Below are 20,641 nucleotides of genomic sequence, written 5' to 3' on the forward strand. Positions count from 1 at the left end.
AGAGATGTTCTCAAAGCACCCCTGAAGAGGTCAAACATTTCCATCACCCCATGGTGACCGACCAGAATTGGAGAAGGTTCATTCGGAAGACACCAAACACAGAGGGACTTCTTTGGGAACATGGAGAGGCGAAGTCAAGGCAACAGAGAGAGAGAGATAAACCTCCTAGCAACACCTGACCCACATGTTTAGTAGCTGAGGCTGCAGATTGCACAGTGGACTTATCAGCCATCTCAGAACCCATCGAACCGGAGTGGAAGCAAGTCATCTCCGAACTGGAGGGACCGCTTAAGAAGAAAAACTGGTTATCGGATTTGAATTTATACAGTATTTCTTATACTTAGTGATCTATTTTATCTTACAAGTTATTCAGCTAGGAATGCACAGCACTGCACAAGTACAGTACAGTATTTCAACTTGTACATTTGTTTTCCTAGGCAAAAAATGTCCGAAGGAACCTAACTCCGGTTTTAACATTGATTTCTATGGGAACCTAGGATTCACTTAAAAGTTGTTTCACTTAAAATTGTGATTTTAAGAAACACAACTACAACTTTATGTGAGGACTTAATGTATATACGCACTAAATTTGCCAAAATTAGGGCTTGTCTATGCAAGTACCCTTTTAACTATAAACAAAGTTTTAATTAGTGAAACAACAGCTAAAATGTAACAAATGCAGAGTCTCATTTGTTCAGATTTTAATTTCTGTTAGAGATGTAAAAATACTAAAACAATGAAATATTTTTTGAAACTCATCTTTCTTAATCCAATCACGTTCCCTCTATTTTACTTTCTGTGCTTAATTTGGTACTTAATTTAATATTCTAATTGATGGTTCTTGGTTTAGACTTTGCGTTGTTCATTAATGATTCTTCAATCTGATTGGTCACGAGATACACAGTTGCTTGCCCTGTTCACACAGGTCCCAAATGCTCTGTTGAGGGCAGTGCACTTTTTTGATTGTTGGCTGAGAAGAGCAAGACCCATGGAAAACCTTTGGGAAAGTGCAAGTATAATGAACGCAAAATTCATTTGGAAATTCTTCCCAATAGAAATGTTTGAGATACTCAGTTTATATATAATCGTATATTTTACAAGGGATTGAAATTAGCAGTTCAATTTCTTAAACCAACTTGCAGAAATGACATAAAGGCAACAAGAAGCTGTACTGACAATTAACCAGCTTTGGAGCTGAACACTTTTGTGTGCAGTTGCTAGGATTTCAGGTTGAGAATAGTTTAGATTATTAGCAATTTTTGATTTAATTTAAATTCTACTATGTTTAAACTTCATGTTTGTAAGGTTAAAGTGAGCTGAATATTGCTGCAATGGGGCATCTCAAAGCTTGTGATGTTAGACTTTTCTGCACTTTTCAGATTGAGATTTTTTTGCACCTTACCTTGCTGGAACTGTGAGCTGACAGCAGCATGGTGAGGGCAAGAGGGCATCTAGGACCTTAGTGAACAGTGGGACTAACAGTGTATGTCCTTGACCAGAGATTAAAGGATTGAGAGAAAAGAAAGAAGAATGTCTAAGAAGTTGAATAAATTAAACTCATAAATAAGATACAGGAAGAGAAATAGAGTGAAAGAAAGATTGGATTATGAGAAACAAGACAGAAAAGAAAAGTAACAAAATGATTAAAAAATGTGAAATGACACTTTTCAAATATCAAAGTTAATACATGAAGTTTAAATTGTCGTCTTTCTGGATGGGAGCTGTGGACTGGCATTGCATTAACACTTACCATGCCATTAAAAAAGTACCAAGGGAAGCCTAACAGGAAATTAACGTGCAAATCCAACAAGATCTTAAAAATAATGGGGGAATGGGGATGCTAAGGGCAAGATGCCGCTTGTGCAATGGAAGTAGAGCAGCATAAATTGACCAACAAGTTCTGGAGATTCATAAATTTAAAAATGCTAAAAATACTCTGCAGATCTTGCAGCATCTGTGGAGAGAGAAACAGAGTTAACGTTTCAAGTCAAATATGATTTCTTCAGAACTGAAGGAAAATAGAAACATGAGGGTTTTATGCTGCTGGAAGGGTGGTGGGGGAGGATGAACAAAAGGGAAGGTCTGCGATAGTGTAGAGGAAGGTAGAGATTAAATGACAAGAATGTCATGAAACAAAAGGCAAAGGGAGTGGTAATGATGGCTGTAAGGAAACAAAGCATTTGTCTAGAGTGAGTGTGAATGGCAGGATGAACAGCTCTTTCTGAGCAAAAATACGAAAAACCAAGATTCAAACTGGCACATGGCAAAAAACTGAATCAAAATGGGGAACAGAGTTCATGGTCTGAAATTGTTGAACTCCGTGATGAGCCCAGAAGGCTGTAAAGTGTCTAATCAGAAGATGAGGTGCTGTTCCTTGAGCTTTTGCACTTGAGTTTCACTGAAACATTGCAGCAGGCCGAGGACAGAAATGTGTGTGAAAGAGCAAGATGGCGAATTAAAATCGCAAGCAACCACTTGCTTGGGGTCATGACTCAGAGTCGTGCTTGCGAACTTAGCAGAGGTGTTCTGTAAGTCAGTCACCAATCTATGCAAGACCGCATTGAGATCAGCAAATGCAGTATACTAAATTGAAAGAAATAGAAATAAATAGTTGCTTTACCTAGAAGGAATGTTTCGGACCTTGTATGGTGAGGAGAGAGGTGGTTAAAAAGGCAGATGGTACACCTCCTGCAAATGCATGGAAAGATGCCATGGGAAGGGGACGAGGTGATGGAGGAGTGGACGGGGATGTCCTGGAGGGAATGGTCCCTTCAAAATCCTGACCGGGGGTGGGGGGAAGGTGGGGTAGATGTGGTTGGTGGTGGCATAATGCTGGAGGTGGCAGAAATGGCAGAGGATGATCCTTTGAAGGTGAAGGCTGGTGGGATTGAAAATGAGGACAAAGGAAGCCATACTGAAGTTCTGGGAAGGAGGGGAAAGGGTGAGAGCAGAAGTGTAGGAAACGGGTCAGGCACGGTTGAGGGCTCTGTCAACCACAGTGGGGAGAATCCTCAGGTGAGGAAAAAGGAAGATATATCAGAAGCACTGTTGTGGAAGGTCGCATCATCAGAATAGATGCGACAGAGATGGAGAAACTGGGAGAATAAAATGGGGTCCTTATAGGAGGTAGGGTGTGAGGAGGTGTAGTCGAGGTAGCTGTGGGAATCAGTGGGCTTATATGAATATTAGTAGACAGCCTAGCCCTGGAATAGGAGAAAGAGAACTTGAGGAAGGGAACGGAAGTGTTGGAGAGGGACCACGTGAAGGCGAGAGAATGGCTGAAATTGGAAACAAAGTTGATAAAGTCTTCCAGTTCTGGGCAAGAGCAGGAAATGGCATCGATATAGCCATTAATGTACCAAAAAGAGAGTTGGGGGAGGGGGCCTGAGTAGGACCCCACAAAAAGATAGGCGAAACTAGGACCCATGCAGGTATCCTTAACTGCCCCCTTTATTTGGGGATTTTTAATGGAGAACTAGCTTTCCACATTATACTTTGAAAAGTGTAACAGCTTATGTCCTGGAAGCAGTAAGTAAAAATTGTAATAACTTTAAAATAATTGAGGAATCTGTAATTCTTTAAAAAAAATGTTTGAAAAAGATTTTTTAAAAGCTTGTATCAATTGTAAAGGAATCAATTATAATTTTTGGGTAATAAGAAATACTCGACCATGTGACTGGTTACCCTTGACCTGGAAGCAATACTAACAGGAAGGAAGTTAAAATATGGAGGTTGTATGGCGCACACACATTAGAACACAGACACAAAGACAAAATAGAAGTGCTGGCTGTTGTCTGTGGCAAATCTGCTAAGTCCTTGAAGGAAAGGGACCGGAATTCTGCTTGGGAGGATTATGTGGCTGAAACTAGGACTATACAGGCGAGATGGTCTGCCTACTAATGTTATGAGATAGTCTTTGTTGTATCTGCTATTCCATGTGTAATTTACAGTTCGCAACAACTGTAATTTGGCTGTTAATTGATGTTTAATTTACACTGATGACCATTCCTGTTAGATTCAAGTTACAGAAAGTTAAATCTTACGTGGTCATTTCTTAATTTTGGAGGGGGGGGGGTGGTCATTTGGTAAAATTGGTTCTTTTGGTTTATGGATCCCCAGGGCATGGTAACAAAAGACAGTAGCAAAGATTTACCACTTACCTCAATTATTTGCTCCTTAAAAATGTTTTTGATTAGTGATAATGGATTCATGGTTTCATTTTGATTTGAAAAAAACATGTATTTGCAGCTGAGTTTAACTTTTTTGTGGGACACATACAGTAACATAATACCTTCACAGATTAGTAAATTGCTAAGCCCCAAATTTTGCATTATAGGCAAGTGGAACACAGGAGACATTGCTATAACAGACTCATGCAACTCTTTGAAGGTATCATTATGCTGCATAGTTAAAGGGTTATCTAAATAGAATGTAGTACATCAGGAAAAGTTTTTTTTTAAAATCCTTCTGGAAGGTGGTCTTAAATACTACTGAAAGCAAACAAAAAGCATTATTTAAGTTACCTGCTACACAACTGAAAAATTGTTTCAGGCCGCCCTTCTATTTCAGATTTAGTGTGGATTAACTCCCAGATGCAGTTCGTATCTGTGCCTGAACAAAGAAAGCAACAAGTAATGAAAACAATTGCAGTATAGTTATGTCACTTCCTGCACTGAGGAATTTCTAGATCAGGAGCTGTAAACCAAGACATAAAAAAAGTTGCAACCTAGAAATAAAACCTACTGCTTCATTTGTTTTTTTTCACATTGCTAACCTGTGGCGCAACTTTTGATGACCCCTTTGTTCCTCTATCTCACCCAGACTTGCACCTTCCAAGTAATTAGTGACTTCCCTGTTCTTCCTACCAAATGTACCTATCTTCGTACCTCACTTTTATCCGTGTTGAACTTCATTTGCCAATTATTTGCTCATTCTTCAAATTTATTAATGTCCTCCTGTAATTTGTTGTAGTTCTCTTCAGTATTTACTATTCCCAAAATTAGTGTAATATGCAAATTTAGAAATCATGTTTTTAATTCCAAAGTCCAAATCATTAATGTTAATTGTGAATAACAGTGATCCCAGCACTGATCCTGCAGAACACCACTTCCCACCATCTGCTATCCTGAATGACTACCCTTTACTCCCACTTCCTGCTTGAAGTCAGCTAGCAATTCATCCTGCTACTTGTCTCCTGAATTTGTAATACAGTTAGCCCTTATGGAAAAAAATCTAATAAGATTCATAGAAAGAATTAATTGAACCATGGTTCCTGAAGGGTACAGCTGGTGAAAACAATTTCAGCGCTGTTTTTCCAAATATAGTTACAGCTCTGTGCTGCACTTTCACAAGTTAGAATAAATTGCTTGCTTGTATTATAATACACCTGGGCACAATAGCTTAAAGATAAATTCTTTTTATAAGTTTTGATTGTTACACACACATTTATGCACTTCCCAGCTACAAACACTATGGTGATGAAATTGGTTTTCAATGGTAATGCAAAATAGGTGATATCAAATCAGCAGCCCATTTTACACTGCGCCTGATGTTCTTTTCTGTTGGCTTGTGCTACCCCTGGAGACCAACTTCACCCCCTGTATCTTTATCCTTTCATCTATCATAGCCAGTATTTTAGTACCATTACTTTTTATCTGTAAGAAACCGAACACCACACATGCAAAGAGTATTCAAAATCTGAATTGCATTGCCATCGTATACTGCTCCATCACTTCTCTCCCCACTTTTCATTATTGATGAAATTTCCTGTTGTGCTCTTCTACTGTCACAGATATAATCAGAAACAAAGCAGTCTTGCTCCATTTATTTGACTGTAACTATAATACAATGCCATTAGAGATTATCAAACCTCGTTAAAGGAAGAAGGGTTTTAGATCCTATTTAAATAAAGTCCTATGTTAATATCCTCTGGTAAATGGGGAAAAACAATAGATCTATAAAATGAACCAAATATGGAATGGCTGCACAGAACTGTATTGATGCAATAGGCTAGGATTACATTACAAGTCTTACGTAGGAGATGTGGTAAAGGTATGTGGCACATAAACAGGCCATATGGCCCAACCAGTTATGCTCCACTCAAGCCTCCTCCTATTTTTGCTCATCTAAATCTTCCATCTTCTCCATCAAATGCTCATCTAGCTTCCCCTTAAATGCATATTCATTTCAATCGAGTTCCACATTCTTATCTCTCTTTGGGTAAAGAAGTTTCTTCTGAATTCCCTATTAGATTTCTTGGGGTGATTATCCTCTGGTTATGTTTTTCCCCACAAAAGAAACATTCCTCAGCATTCACTCTATGAAAGATTTTCATAATTTTAAAGACCTCAATCCCCTCAGCCTTTTTTCAAGAGAAAAGAGTCCCAGCCTGTCAGTCCTTTCCTGATATCTATATCCACACATTTTTGTTATCATCCGTGTAAATCTTCTCAAAAGTGTGGTCTAACCCAAGATTCGATACAGGTTTATCATAATTTCCATGCTTCTCAATTCTATCCCTCTAGAAATAAAGCCTACTGTTTCATTTTTTTTTACATTGCTAACCAGTGGTGCAACATTTGGTGATTGATGTATTTGTACTCCAAGATCCCTTTGTTCCTCTACCTCACCCAGATTTGCACCTTCCAAGTAATAAGTGACTTCCCTGTTCTTCCTACCAAATGTACCTACATTTGTATCTCACTTTTATTTGTGTTGACTTCATTTGCCAATTATTTGCCAATTCTGCAAGTTTATTCATGTCCTCCTGCAATTTGTTGCAGCTCTCCTCAGTATTTACTATCCCCCAATTTAGTGTAATATGCAAATTGTGTTTTTAAGTCCAAAGTCCAAATTGCTGATGTAAATTGTGAACAACAGTGATCCCAGCACTGATACTGCAGAACACCACTTCCCACCTTCTTCCATCATGAATAACTACCCTTTACTCCCACTCTCTGCTTCCTGTTGTGAAGTCAGCTAGGAATTCATTCTGCCACTTGTCCCCTGACTCTCCACATTCTCTAGCCTTATTCATTAGTCTATTATGGGGCACTTTATTGAAGGCTGTAATTTAATTTAGGCCAATAAATTAAAATTGAATTACCTGCAGCATTTCCCAGCCTGACCTGAAGAGCTGATAGTGGAATCAGCCACCTGAATTTAAACTGATCAATATCGCCATGGTTATATGCGGAACGTGGAACTGTTCCCTGGGGAAAAAGACAGGTTGCAAAAGTCAAAATTCAAACATAATTAGAAAATATTTTTACACACAATCAAAGGCAAGGTCAATGGCAAAAAAGTGGTTCTGCATGTACATCGGTACGAATGCAAATGTGTCACTTACAGTTTTCTTTTTAAACTTGTAGATCTCCTTATAGACCAGTATGACAGCTCGCTTAAAAACTAGAGAATGATAGAGATACATTTGTCAATCACAACTCCACAGCTGCTGATATTAAAAAACTAAAGGTTAATGGGAGTTGAAGTGAAGTGACACTCAACTATCAATAGGCTGAATGTCATTTGTTTCAAAAGATAGGGAAGAAAGAAGAAAATCAGGAAATTAGTTGTAAATACAGATTGCGACTAATGTTCCCTTTACTAAAAGCCAAAAAAAAGACCCAAAGCAAAATCTTAAACTGCAATTTGAATAGAGGAATAGATTTTCTGAAGTTTTTCCAGATTGCTTTATTCTTGTCCAAGAAGGATCAGTAAAATAAAAAAGTAAATATACAACCTGTGCAGAGGTGTGTGTGTATAGGCACACTTTTTTCTAAAAAGTAACAGACTATATGGATTGGGAAAGGTTACTTAAAGGGATGATGATGGATAGGCAATGGCAAACATTCAAAGAGCGCATGAGTGAACTGCAACAATTGTTTATTCCAGTCTGGCGCAAAAGTAAAACAGGAAAGGTGGCCAAACCATGGCTTACAAGGGAAATTAGAGATAGTATTAGATCCAAGGAAGAGGCATACACATTGGCCAGAAAAAACAACAGACCTGAGGACTGGGAGCAGTTTAGAATTCAACAAAGGAGGACCAAGGGATTGATTAAGAAGGGGAAAATAGAGTATGAGAGTAAGCTTGCGGGGAACATAAAAACTGACTGTAAAACTTTCTATAGGTATGTGAAGAGAAAAAGATTGGTGAAGACAAATGTAGGTCCCTTACAGTCAGAAACAGGGGAATTTATAATGGGGAACAAAGAAATGGCTGACCAACTAAATACATACTTTGGTTCTGTCTTCACAAAGGAGGACACAAATAACATACCAGAAATATTCGGGAACACAGGGTTTAGTGAGAGGGAGGAACTGAAAGAAATCAGTATTAGTAGGGAAATGGTGTTGGGGAAATTGATGGGATTGAAGGCTGATAAATCCCCAGGGCCTGATAATCTACATCCCAGAGTACTTAATGAAGTGGCCTTAGAAATAGTGGATGCATTGGTGGTCATCTTCCGAGATTCTATAGACTCTTGCAGTATAGTGTGGATAAATGTGAGGTTATCCACTTTGGTAGCAAAAACAGGAAGGCAGGTTATTATCTGAATGGCTATAAATTGAGAGAGGGGAATGTGCAACGAGACCTGGGTGTCCTCATACATCAGTCGCTGATGGTAAGCATGCAGCAGGCGGTAAAGAAGGCAAATGGTATGTTGGCCTTCATAGCCAGAGGATTCAAGTACAGGAACAGGGATGTCTTGCTGCAATTATACAGGGCCTTGGTGAGACCACACCTGGAACATTGTGTGCAGTTTTGGTCTTCTTATCTGAGGAAGGATGTTCTTGCTGTAGAGGGGGTGCAGCGAAGGTTTAGCAGGCTGATTCCTGGGATGGCAGGACTGACATATGAGGAGAGATTGAGTCGGTTAGGATTATATTCGCTGGAGTTCAGAAGAATGAGGGGGGATCTCATAGAAACCTATAAATTTCTAACAGGACTAGACATGGTAGATGCAGGAAGGATGTTCCCGACGGTGGGGGAGTCCAGAACCAGGGGTCACATTCTGAGCATACGGGGTAGATCTAGGACTGAGATAAGAAATTTCTTCACCCAGAGAATGGTGAGCCTGTGGAATTCGCTACCACAGAAAGTAGTTGAGGCCAAAACATTGTATGTTTTCAAGAAGGAGTTAGATATAACTCTTGGGGGCGAAAGTGATCAAAGGATATGGAGAGAATGCGGGAGCAGGCTCTTGAGTTGGATGATCAGCCATGATCATAATGAATGGCAGAGCAGGCTTGAAGGGCCAAATGGCCTATTCCTCCTATTTTCTATGTTTCTTTTTGAAGGTTGATGCTGTACAGCAGCAAAAGTACTCTTTTACCGTTCTCCCTCAAATCTCCATTTTAAAAAAAATTCATTCAAAGGAAATGGGCTTCTCTAACTAGGCCAGCATTTATTGCCCATCCCTAATTGCCTTTGAAAAGGTGGTGGTAAGCTGCCAGTACACAGTTCAAAAAAAAATAGAAGAGATCCTCAGCTTGGTCCCTCCTGATGCTTTGGATAAATGTATTGTGGAACTCAGGCATCCAGACAAGGAAGATTCAAGGTCCAATCCCTGGTCTGTAGTAAATTTGGTGATCTTGATTGAACAGCAGCATCAGGGGAAGATGCTACTACAAGTGGCCTGATCTTTCCAGGCTAAGGAGTGACAAATAAATGTAGGTTTGCACTCTTATCATTATCCAGTGATTCATTCTGGAAGTGTGCATGTTGTGAGAGGACATGGCTGGACTTGGCTGTGATGACTTTCTACAGTCAAATAGCCCATTGGTATCCTCTGTCCAGGTTTATACATGAAGAATGGCAGCTTATTGTGCCAAACAGCTGTTGACACCTTATAATTTTTATTACCTTAAGACAAGAGAGGTCGGGGATAACGAAGAAATCTTCAATTGCACTGCAATGCCAACTCCTAAATCCTCAGCTTAGAGAGCTGAGAAACACGCCCCATGGACTAAATTCCCTGCTGGAATGGGAATCTGTATTTTTCTCATCATTAAATAAGAACCTTGTTGTTTATTCCTTCGTCTAGTAAAGCTGGATGAAATCAAAGAAAGCCCTCTATCATCCCCCATGTTCAACACTTACCAAAGACGGTGAGTTCAGGATCCTTTCTCATTCGACTTAGAGACGGGAAAGGGTTTAACCAAGTAACTGAAGAGTACAGTAAAAGCTCTCCCATTGAAAGCTCTGTGACCTAAAATGCAATTGAGAAATTTAAGTTACAGAATAAAACCAAATCCCTCTGGAGATAGATAATAAAAAACTGCAAAAAAGGAAAATCAGATCAGGATAGAAGGTGCACCCAATTTACAAAAAAAAACCTTTCTATAATAAATGAAACAGCATACACCAAAATAAATTTATATGCTTATATAATAGTCTTTGTTAAATTATTGATCATCTGCCTTTCCTGCCAGTCTTGATGTCAGTGCAACAGGCGCAAAAATAAGCGAATTCAGCCTATCACAGTTACCATGCTCTCTGTGGGAAAAGTGAAACATGTGGCTGCATTTCCCTTATGCTCTCTTTTCTAGACAGAAAATAATCAAGGTACTTGATCATCTTAAAATAAATATTAAGTCAAGAATATATGCTGGTCAAATAGATAGACTTAAGACAGAATCACAAAATTATTGTATTATATGAACATTATATTTATTTTCAATATGAATATATTGAAATATAAAGTCAATATATATATTGAATAAATATTGAAAATATATATATACATATATATCTCCATACATATATATATATTCATATGGAATTCAACTGGCATTCACAAATTACTCAACAGTTTAGGATATCTTAAACTCTTTAAAAATAAAGGTCCCTTCAGACTACAATCAATCAATAGTTGGATAGAAAACAACCATTAGTTGTAACAGTAATATCCAAGAATATTAATGAATCAATTCAAAGGTCAGATGTTAGCATCTCTCCAAAGGCTCAGTTTGACAGTCGCTTCCTAAAAAAAGCCAGCCACACCTGGAATATCCAGGTTTGATGTCCATTCCATGCTGGGTTTTGTGGTCTCAGCTAGGCCTGTAATAGAGGTGTGAGAATTGATCTCAGCCTCTCAGGGATAGGCAAAGGAAAACAAAAATCAGTCAAGATGCTCATTTCTGATTGCTAACCAGCAACCCCAATTAAGAAGAATATGATGGAGGACCAAATCAGATTTGGCTGTGATGCCTTTATAGCATGCAGACACTCATGGTCTCAGCTTAATTGCAAAGAATGGCTATCATGATGAGGTAGCAATGCTGTTTGAAGCATGAATGAGAAGGCAAAAAGAGGGAGAAAAAAGTAGCTGATGCCAAGAGTTTTACCTCTTTCTTAGTTCCAGGCTGCTCTGCAATCAACTGATCAAAGACAGTCCCATAATCCTCATAGATTTTCTGCATCTCGTTGATATGACTAGCCACTTTCTCCATTGCCTTTAGTGCTTCTGGGATCGAAAAATAAAACAAACAGCAAAAAGTCACAATTGCCAGTTATTATCCTTAAAACTTGCAGCTAAAGTAATTTAAAAGCTTATCACCACATTTTTATAGACGGCTGACTGGGTTTGGCAATTTAGTGTATCTTGCGCAGATCAAAGTGGAGGATGTTAAGTGTTGGAAAAAGGTATATATTCCCATTTCAGTCACCAGGTGTGACCAACTACTGCTGGTAGTAAAACTCCCACTGCTCTGTCTTAACAATATTATTCAGTCACAGCCTCAGTAAAACATCACCCACTGCATCAGTGTGACATTTTCCATTTACGTACCAGCCAATCTGTCAATTTTCATGAGACTACCAAATTAGTGTTAATTAAATTAAAAAGCAGAATGCTGCAGATGCTGAATTTCTGAAACAAAAACAGAAAATGCTCGAAATACTCATGTCAGGCAGCATCTGTGCAGAGAGAAACAGAGTTAACATTTCAGGAAAAAAGACCTTTCATCAGAACTGAAAAAAGTTAGAGACGTATTAGGATTTGATCAAGGGATGGGTGGAACAAGGACAAAGAAAGCTCTGTGATAGGCTGGAAGACAGGAGAGATTGAATGACAGAAGAGTTAGTCTGTTGGGGCCGAACAGAATGGTGATGCGGCAAGAAAAGAAACAAGGAAATAAATGATGTGCCTAGAGTAGGCACGCTGCTTTCTGAAAGCAAAAATAAGAAAACAAAACAAGGAAACAAAATGGGGGGACAGAGTGGAAGGCTGTAAAGTGCCTAACTGAAAGTCAACTGTATTCCCTGCTCACTATGTGGTCTCTTCCACATTGGGAAGATCAAATGCAGATTGGGTGCCTGCGTTGTGGAACACCTCCATTCAGTTTGCAAGTATGAGCCAGAGCTTCTGGTAGTCTGTCATGTTAATTCTCCATCTAACTCTCACACTGACATCTCTGTCCTTGATCTGCTGCACTGTTCTAGTGAAGCACAACGTAACCTCATCTTTCAATTAGGCACTTTACAGCCTTCCGGACTCAACATTGAATTCAACAATTTCAAAACAAACACTGTCCCTCCATTTTGTTTTCTTTTCTTTGCACATTTTGGTTTTTCTCTTATCTTTACAGTTTCTCTCTTATCTTTCAGACAGTAGCACACCTGCTCTTGGCACATCTTTTGATTCTTTTCTCATCCCATCACCAATCTCATGTCTTCCACCTTATCACAGACTTTGTCTTTCTCCCACCCACCCTTTGCTCAAAACCTATTACATCTCTAACTTTTCCCAGTTTTGATGAAATGTCATCAAACTGAAATGTTAACTGTTTTTCCCTCCATAGATGCTGCCTGACCTACGTATCTCCAGCATTTTCCATTTTGTCAATTACATACTGAATTTGAACTATTTTGTGCTGTGGGTTCAGATTACCTAAAATCATTTCATGCAAGTTACTTAAGGGCCTTCCAAATCGCCTTTATTACCACTTAAAGAAATCTATTTTGGGGGTATCTTACCTCTTTTATTTTTAGGAGTAAAAATCAGAATGGAAAGTAGTTGGAGAGAGGTGGGGTGGTGAAGTGCATGGTAAATTTAGAAAAAGTGAAAAACAGCTTTTAATTTGACCATCACTCAACCTCAAGATGAGCAAGACACTAAAAAGGCATCATAGGATCTAAACTGCAGTGATTGTGAACATTTTTTTATAATGTTCTTCCTGTTTTTAAGGTATTTGCTCCTCCTCTTTATGGTTTCTGCCATTCATTATATCGCCTTCTTTGACTGAATTTTCACATCATTCACACATCAGCTGATAGGAAAGACATATTTTGCTTCTGCTCTCAGCTGCTTTTTTGTTGTATAAGCAGCAAACGAGAAGCTAGTTAAACAAGCTTTAAGCAACATGACCAGCAATATCAACAAGTGAGCTTTGCTAAGCTGTCTCAGCTCCAAAAATCTGACAAGAAGCTGTGTGTACATCAGGCAAATGACTTTATTGTGCACATTACATGTGTGCATCACATCATCATGGCCCATGAGGAGGAGAAGAATTTGAAAGGTGAAATTTGTCTGATGAAATCACGGAACAGGAGATATCAAATAGGAAACCTGCTTACACCGTGCCTGCTTTACTTTTTCCATTAAATTCAATGGACAAGAAAATCAGGAGCTATGCAAAACAGGCATCCGATTCATTATTACCTTATTTACTGAAGACCAATTTGTCACTGCCTGACCCACACTCCCTACCACGGCTTTTGCAAAGTAAAAATTAAGCAAAAGTTTCATTTTGAATGAGCCAGTCAACATATGATCAGCACTTTCTCATTCCCCAGTCTGGGTCTACGTAAGGTTAGAGTGAGAAGAATCCACCAAAGTGATAAATTATCACTTAAAATGTGGCCCAGTTGGTAACACTCTCACCACTGAGTCAGAGATTTGTGGGTTCAAGTTGCACTTCAGGACTTGACCATAAAAATCAAGGCTGACATTCCGGTGCAGTAATGAAGGTGGTGTCGTCTTTTGGATTAAACATTAAATTGATGCCCTGTCTGCGCTCTTCGGTAAATGTAAAAGATCACATCACTTTATCAAAATATGTAAAAGATCACATCACTATATCAAAGAGGAGGGAAATGTGTCCGAGCCAATGTTTATCCCTCAATCAACATCACAATAACAGATTATCTGCCCTTTATCAAATTGCTGTTTGTAGGAGCTTCCTGAGTGAAAATTTACTTCTTTGTTTCCTTCATTATAACGGTGACTACACTTCAAAAGCATGTCACTGGCTGTAAAGCATTTTGGAAGATCCGGTGATCATGAAAGGTGCTATATAAATGCAAGTCTTTCTCTTAAAGATAATGGCCCGGAGTTTGTGGTCAGTGGCGAAGCAAGGGCGCTCAGATCAAGTGATCTCTCTGGCAAAAATGTCACCTCTGTCTCGATGCAGTGGTACTGTAACTGACTGCAGTGCATTCACGGGCTGGAGCTGCAGTGATGTCATCAGGTTGTCCAAGCAGACAATCACATTAAATGATTTTCATAAACCCCTCTCCAAACAATAGCACAAAAATAAAATCACTTTAAAAAAAAATTTATATAGAGCAAATTAAAAATTGAAACATACATGTGACGTGAAAATAGAAGCTAAAATATTCTGAAAAACATTTAAGATAAAAAGTTAGTTTTAAAAATCTAGTAATTAATCATTTAACAGCACGCAATGATTATAAAATTATGTTTTCAACAACTGTCCTATTGTTCATCAAATTTTATTAATCACATCATTGTTTAAAACGTCAGTTACATCTGATAGAAGCACCATAAAATGTGTCTTGTTGAAACAGCGATGTGGGAGAGGGATGGTTGAAGTTCTCACTGATTTCAATGATTGCCAGCAGTGAGGGGCCCTCAGTGCAGCGTGTGACAGGTTCTGAGTGACAGACCACAATGTCAGGATCTCCATGCTAAGCTGTGCACGCCTGACATTCTGAAGTTCCAATCAGGTTCAGAGGGGTAAAGGCAGCGAAAGCTCATTGTTCACCATCAACTTCCCCAGTAAAATCCAGGCCATTGTAATAAATTGAGAGATCACAAAAACTTAATGTTTGGAATGTAATGCTTAATGAAAGTATAAAATCATAGAATCAGGAGTCAGATCTTCCATCATATTTAAGCTTGTTGGAAGCTCAATACAGCTTTTGACTTTGCTGTAGAAATGTTAGTGCTTGAAGAGTTAAGTATTTGATGCTAATGTTCTGTGCACCAGTGGTCCACAAGGTGGAGCCTGTTCTTGCTGTAATTAAAAAAGCATCAGTGGTATTCTTCATTTTGTGGCTGACGCAAAGCTTTACATCGGATTGCTGCACTTAGTCACTTTCCAGGGACTCCTGTTAGCGAACTTTACTGCAATACTTCTTTCTCCTTCCACTCTCACTCTTCTTCCCAACTGTTAAGCAACCTTTCAGCTCCCAACTCCAACTCCCACTCCCAAAGCAACTCATTATGGAAACATAGGAAGAATTATCATTTGAGAGAGGTGCTGGTGAATACCCTGTGCTATTGGACAAAGCATAACCCTACAACAATTAGTACCTTCAGATAAAGGATGATAAAAGCTCAGGGAATTTTAAAAAAATGCTCCATCCAAATTTAAAAATACGAGAGTTGGTAAAAATAATTCCATAAAGTGACAAGACTAGGGATATCTGCTCAATGTTTGTATATAAATTTTTAAATAATAATCTTTTTCATATAAATAATAATAATTTTTCATGTAAATTGTGCTGAACCAATCAGATTAAGAATTCTTGAGGAGCTTTGAACACTTGAGCCTCCCCCCAACCCCTCCCTATGAACTTACTGAAGATCAGATATCCAACCCTGTGAAGAGCTGAAGAGGCTGCTAGAAGTTCTTCCCCTATAACTTCCTGCCTTGCAATGAGGCTTTGAAGCATTTTCCACTCATGTTTCATTTCTTCCATGCGTCTCCCCACTGCTGGGACCATTCTGGCAGCACACACATCAAGTGCAGCCACAGTCAGCTAACTGAGCACCCCCTCCTACCTCAGGAAATATTGCTTTTGGCTAAAAGGAAACCAGATAGCACTGCAGAGGATAATTATGTTTTGATCTTTGGCATGTCATTTAGTACTGACCTGTTAGATGATAATGCTCCTCACTCTCTGGATCAGTTAGAGACACTAGCTCTTTCAGCAGTAATGGATACTTCAAAACACGCTGCACAGGCTTGATCAGATATGACTCCAGGGTAAAAGAATGCTGTTTTGTGGGATTCCGGGCATCCAAAAATTCTTTGAAGGCTTTGTCAGTTTTAGCTGGAATTAAAAAGACTTCATTCTAATACTGTAGGAACACGCTGAAAGAACCACATTAGAGGAAACAGTTCAAAAATGCAAGGCCCAGGCGTCTTTGGTGAGAAATATTGCTGGAAAGATTTCAAGCACATGAACAGAAACTTTATGGAAAAGAACAATGACTTTGTCAAGAATTATGGTAAATCTTTTATGTCAGAAACCTTATTTTTCAGCACATATTGTCTTTGGATTACTAAAAATATACAGCAGCTACAAAGGTGTTTTCAAAAATGCTCCTTGCTAATTATTAGCTATTTTCTGAAGTGATTTTTGATTGATATTTTTCATACCTGCTTGCTGGTGGGATTCCTATGTATTAGGTTGTATGTTGTTGCTTTTGAGAGTTTAATATTTGAGTCAATCAAGTACAAATTCAACATTTTCAATGTACCAGAAGTGTGCCTACAACAATATGTATTTATATAGCACCTTTAGCATAATTAAAAGTACCAAGAACCTTCACAGGAGCACTTCAAGCAATATCTGACACCGAACCATATAAAGCGATATTAGGACAGAAGGCCAAACACTTGGTGTGAGAGGTAAGTTTTAAGGAGCATCATAAAGGAGGAGAGAGAGAGGTAGAGAGGCAGACAGGTTTAGGGAGGGAATTTCACAGCTTAGGGCATGGTCACCAATGATGGAACAAAAAAAATCTGAAAGGTGTGATAGGCCAGAATTAAAGGAGTGCAGATATCTGAGAGGGTTGTGGGGCTAGAGGAGATTACAGAGATAAAGAGGGGTGAAGCCAGGTAGGTATTTGAAAACAAAGATGAGTATTTTAAAATCTAGATTAACTGTAAGCCAATGTAGGTCAGTGAGTACAGGAATGATAGGTGAATGGGACTTGGTGCAAATGAGGACATGGAGGTGAAGTTTTCAATACTCTCAAGTTTACAGAGAGTAGAATATGGGAGGTTGGCCAGGAGTGTGTTGAAATAATTAAGATATAGATGAGGGTTGCGGCAGATGAACTGAGTAGGAGGCCCTGTTGGGCTATGTTATGCATGTGGAATTAGGTGGTTTTAGTGATGGTGTGGATACGTGGCTGGAAGTTCATCTTGGGTCAAATATGACACCAATGTTGAGAACAGTCATGTTCAACTTTAGACTTACCAGGAGAGGGATCGAGTGGTAGAACTGGGTGTTGTCAGTCTACATGAAAACTGATTCTGTGTTTTCGGTGATGTTTCCAAGGGGCAGCATGTAGGTGAAAAATAGGAAGGGGGTTAAGGATAGGTCCTTGGGGGGGGGGACATCAGAGGTAATAATGAGGGGCAGAAATCAAAGTGATAGCCCGCAATATCCAGATTTACTAAATAAGAATGGAACCACAAATGAGGAGTCAAACCCAGCTGGATAACAGAAAAAGACATTGAAGGAGGATGATGTGATCAACCGTGTCAAAGTCTGCAGGCAGGTCAAGAAGGATGAGGAGGGGAATTTTACCTTTGTTAGTCATTTAGATGGTCATATCAGACTTTGATAAGAACTGTTTCAGTACTGTGGCAGTGGCAGAAACCTGATGGGAGTGATTCAACCATGGAACACTGGGAAAGATGGCAAGGAGAGGCAGGGGCGGGAGGATGAATGCTGCCATCTCTGTACAGATGAGGAAAATTTAAAAGCACTGCATGAGGTCATACCTGCACCACTGAAATCACATCAATTTGATGGCAAAGAGATTATTTATGAACGTTATTTATAAAGATAGAGATCAGGTTTTAAGATTAAGGGTGGAACAAACAAAGTCCGATATCGGGCAGGAAAAGCGGCGTTTGATCCACCGATGGCAATGGTGGCTTTTTCTGCCATATCGTGCTGTGCTGCACTTTGTTGAAAAATGCAGAGGCACGGGTTTCACGGCGGATCACTGTGCGGTGCAGCCTCTGATTTGCCTGCCACGCTGCAACCTCAAGCCTTCAGAAATCCAGGCGCCATATTTAAAAGGCGCCCCTGCACAGAACCAGGGGTTGAAAGCTGCTGGAAAGTCATGGGAGGAAACATGCTGCCCCCAAATTTAGCAACACCTCCCTTGAGCACCTACTGGACGCAGTGGAGGCCAGCCGTGATATCCTCTACCCTGCTCTGGGCGAAGACCAGCAAGCAAGGTAACCAATCCAGCATGGGAGGCAGAGGCAGTAATGGTCAGCGCCAACACACTACAAATGAGGACAACCACCTCTAAAGAGGATAAATGATTTCTTCTGTCACTCTTCTCATCACTCCCAACACTCTAACTCTCAAACCCATCACAAATCCATAGGGATCTCACTGACTGCCAGTTCAAGGTTCGAGGGACATCACCATTCACTCTCCCTCACACACCTTCACCTGCCCTGCAGATCGTGCCCTCATCCCATCTGTGGCACCACTCAGCACCCACACATGCCACGCATCCTTCTCATCTTGCTTGGCAGGCATCCTGCTTACACTCTCTCCATCTGTATTCATGCAGGACAAGCTGGTGGAGGAATGCCCGACATCAGCGTCCTCGCAGACTTTGAAAACAGAGCCATCCATCTGGCAGACGAGGATCTGGACCCGTCCTGAGCTGACAGTGAGGTCGGCACTGCTCTACCAAGTGAGAATCCAGTAGTGCAACATCCATCAGACAACCATGCTGTGAGTGAGGTCCTCTGTTCCACAGTCCCCTGCCACGCACTAGTTATCTCTCCTTGCTGTCGCAGGCACATCTGGAAAGCAGCCGAGGGGGTCCACGACAGGTCTCGACCCCAGCCCTGAGGACGCCACAGAAGAGGAATTCACAGACACTGACATTGAAGTCCCGTCACAGTGCTCACTCACACCCTCCACTAGCGCATAGAGACAAATCTCAGTGGGATCTAGTTCTAGAGTAGCCTGGGGGTTACAATCTGATGAGTACATCACCTGTCTGATACACAGCAAGCGGAGACAAGGACTTCCCAGGTTTCCGGCATTTAGAGGATTGCTGGAGGCCAGAAATCTGCTGAGTCTGAGTCAGATGCGGAGCCTCTAGACTTGGTCATATCTCAGTTGCTGGAGCAGCAAAGGCAAGCTCAGGAACTTCAGGAATGGATGCCCATTGCATTCCTCAGATTGCAAGGCATGATGGTGGAGTGTCAGCCTTCTGTCTGAGGTGGTAACATCGGCATGCCAACGCACCAAGGTCAACACTGGTAGGATGGCAGCTGCCATGGAGACCTTGGTCCAGGACATTGGAGTGCAGCTCCTGCAACAGTACAGGACCATTGCTGAGGCACTTTTAGGCATCCATCAGTGTCAGCATGAGGGGGGGGGGCAGGGCAATTCGAGCTCACTCCAGCTGCCCCTTCCTCTCCAGCAATTAGCCAGGGGCCCTCGGATGCCCATAGGGAAGATTCATCAGCAGGTGCACACCCCAGGGCCATTCGCCCAGGTGACTCCAGGAGTGTCCAGCCCATCCAACTCCCCTCTTCCTGTGACCCCAGCAGCTCCAGTTCCACAGGCCAAGCAGCCTGAACAGAAAGGCAAAGCACATCGGTTGCCACCTGCCTTCCTCTGCCACTCACCACATACCAGGCAGCATGAGTTGTCTCCTCATGATGACAAGGTCGTGTAGGATGTTGCAAATCACAACAAATAATGAAATACATTCTGGAAAGGACTACAGGGCTCCTCCAGAGTGGTCCAGGCAGCGGAAGGATTGCTTAAACAACACAATGGTCTGCTTGATGACATTCGGTGTACCAACATGGCTTTTGTTATACAAATGCTGCCATGTGTGCGTGGGCTGTACACCAGAGTCATGAATCAGGTGGTCAGCGGCTAGCCCTCATCATCCAGTAGCTGTAGCAAGATCTGAGCATTTTGTTATATTACATCTCTGCTGACCTTTCTGTTGGGGAGGTATAAATAAATTTAGTTCAATAATGGCTGTCAGCTGTGAGTACACATGTTAGTCTTTTCTCAGTGCAATATACAGCAGAAAGATGATGACCAGGCTGGGATAGAATTCTTTTTTACATTGCATTTGAGAAATTAAGGACTGAAGGATATTATTTTTGAAACTCCTAAAGTTGATTTTAGGGAGTTTCAGCAATCTGAAGGTTTGCTCCGTGTGCACACCTTGTTCAGGTACACAGTGAATTAGCACGGTATAGAATTGAAAAAAAATGGCACTTGAAGACATATTTAGGGACAATGGGGGAATTCAACCTTAACAAAGAGGATTGGCATAATTATAAATTTTGGCTGAAAGTGAAAAAAAGATCAGTGTAAAGTAAATATTTTCCTCGCCATGAGGCCAGATGCTTTTGATGTAGTTTTAAAAATG

General features: G+C 40.4%; 1 protein-coding gene across 7 annotated transcripts in view; it reads right to left on the reverse strand.

Annotated features, from left to right (window-relative positions):
* tiam2a (TIAM Rac1 associated GEF 2a) overlaps positions 1 to 20,641 on the reverse strand; it is a 384,705-nt gene that overhangs the window by 5,970 nt on the left and 358,094 nt on the right. For all 7 annotated transcript variants that reach the window (XM_078556860.1, XM_078556862.1, XM_078556861.1 and 4 more), the window contains 6 exons: positions 16,126 to 16,305; positions 11,352 to 11,470; positions 10,105 to 10,213; positions 7,349 to 7,407; positions 7,106 to 7,211; positions 4,524 to 4,611 (listed from right to left, as the gene is read on the reverse strand). In XM_078556860.1, the coding sequence (XP_078412986.1) occupies positions 4,524 to 4,611; positions 7,106 to 7,211; positions 7,349 to 7,407; positions 10,105 to 10,213; positions 11,352 to 11,470; positions 16,126 to 16,305 (661 nt within the window). The remainder of the gene's footprint in view (positions 1 to 4,523; positions 4,612 to 7,105; positions 7,212 to 7,348; positions 7,408 to 10,104; positions 10,214 to 11,351; positions 11,471 to 16,125; positions 16,306 to 20,641) is intronic.

The sequence above is a fragment of the Cetorhinus maximus genome, chromosome 14 (genome assembly GCF_964194155.1).
Source record: "Cetorhinus maximus chromosome 14, sCetMax3.hap1.1, whole genome shotgun sequence".
In the NCBI taxonomy this organism is placed as follows: domain Eukaryota; kingdom Metazoa; phylum Chordata; class Chondrichthyes; order Lamniformes; family Cetorhinidae; genus Cetorhinus; species Cetorhinus maximus.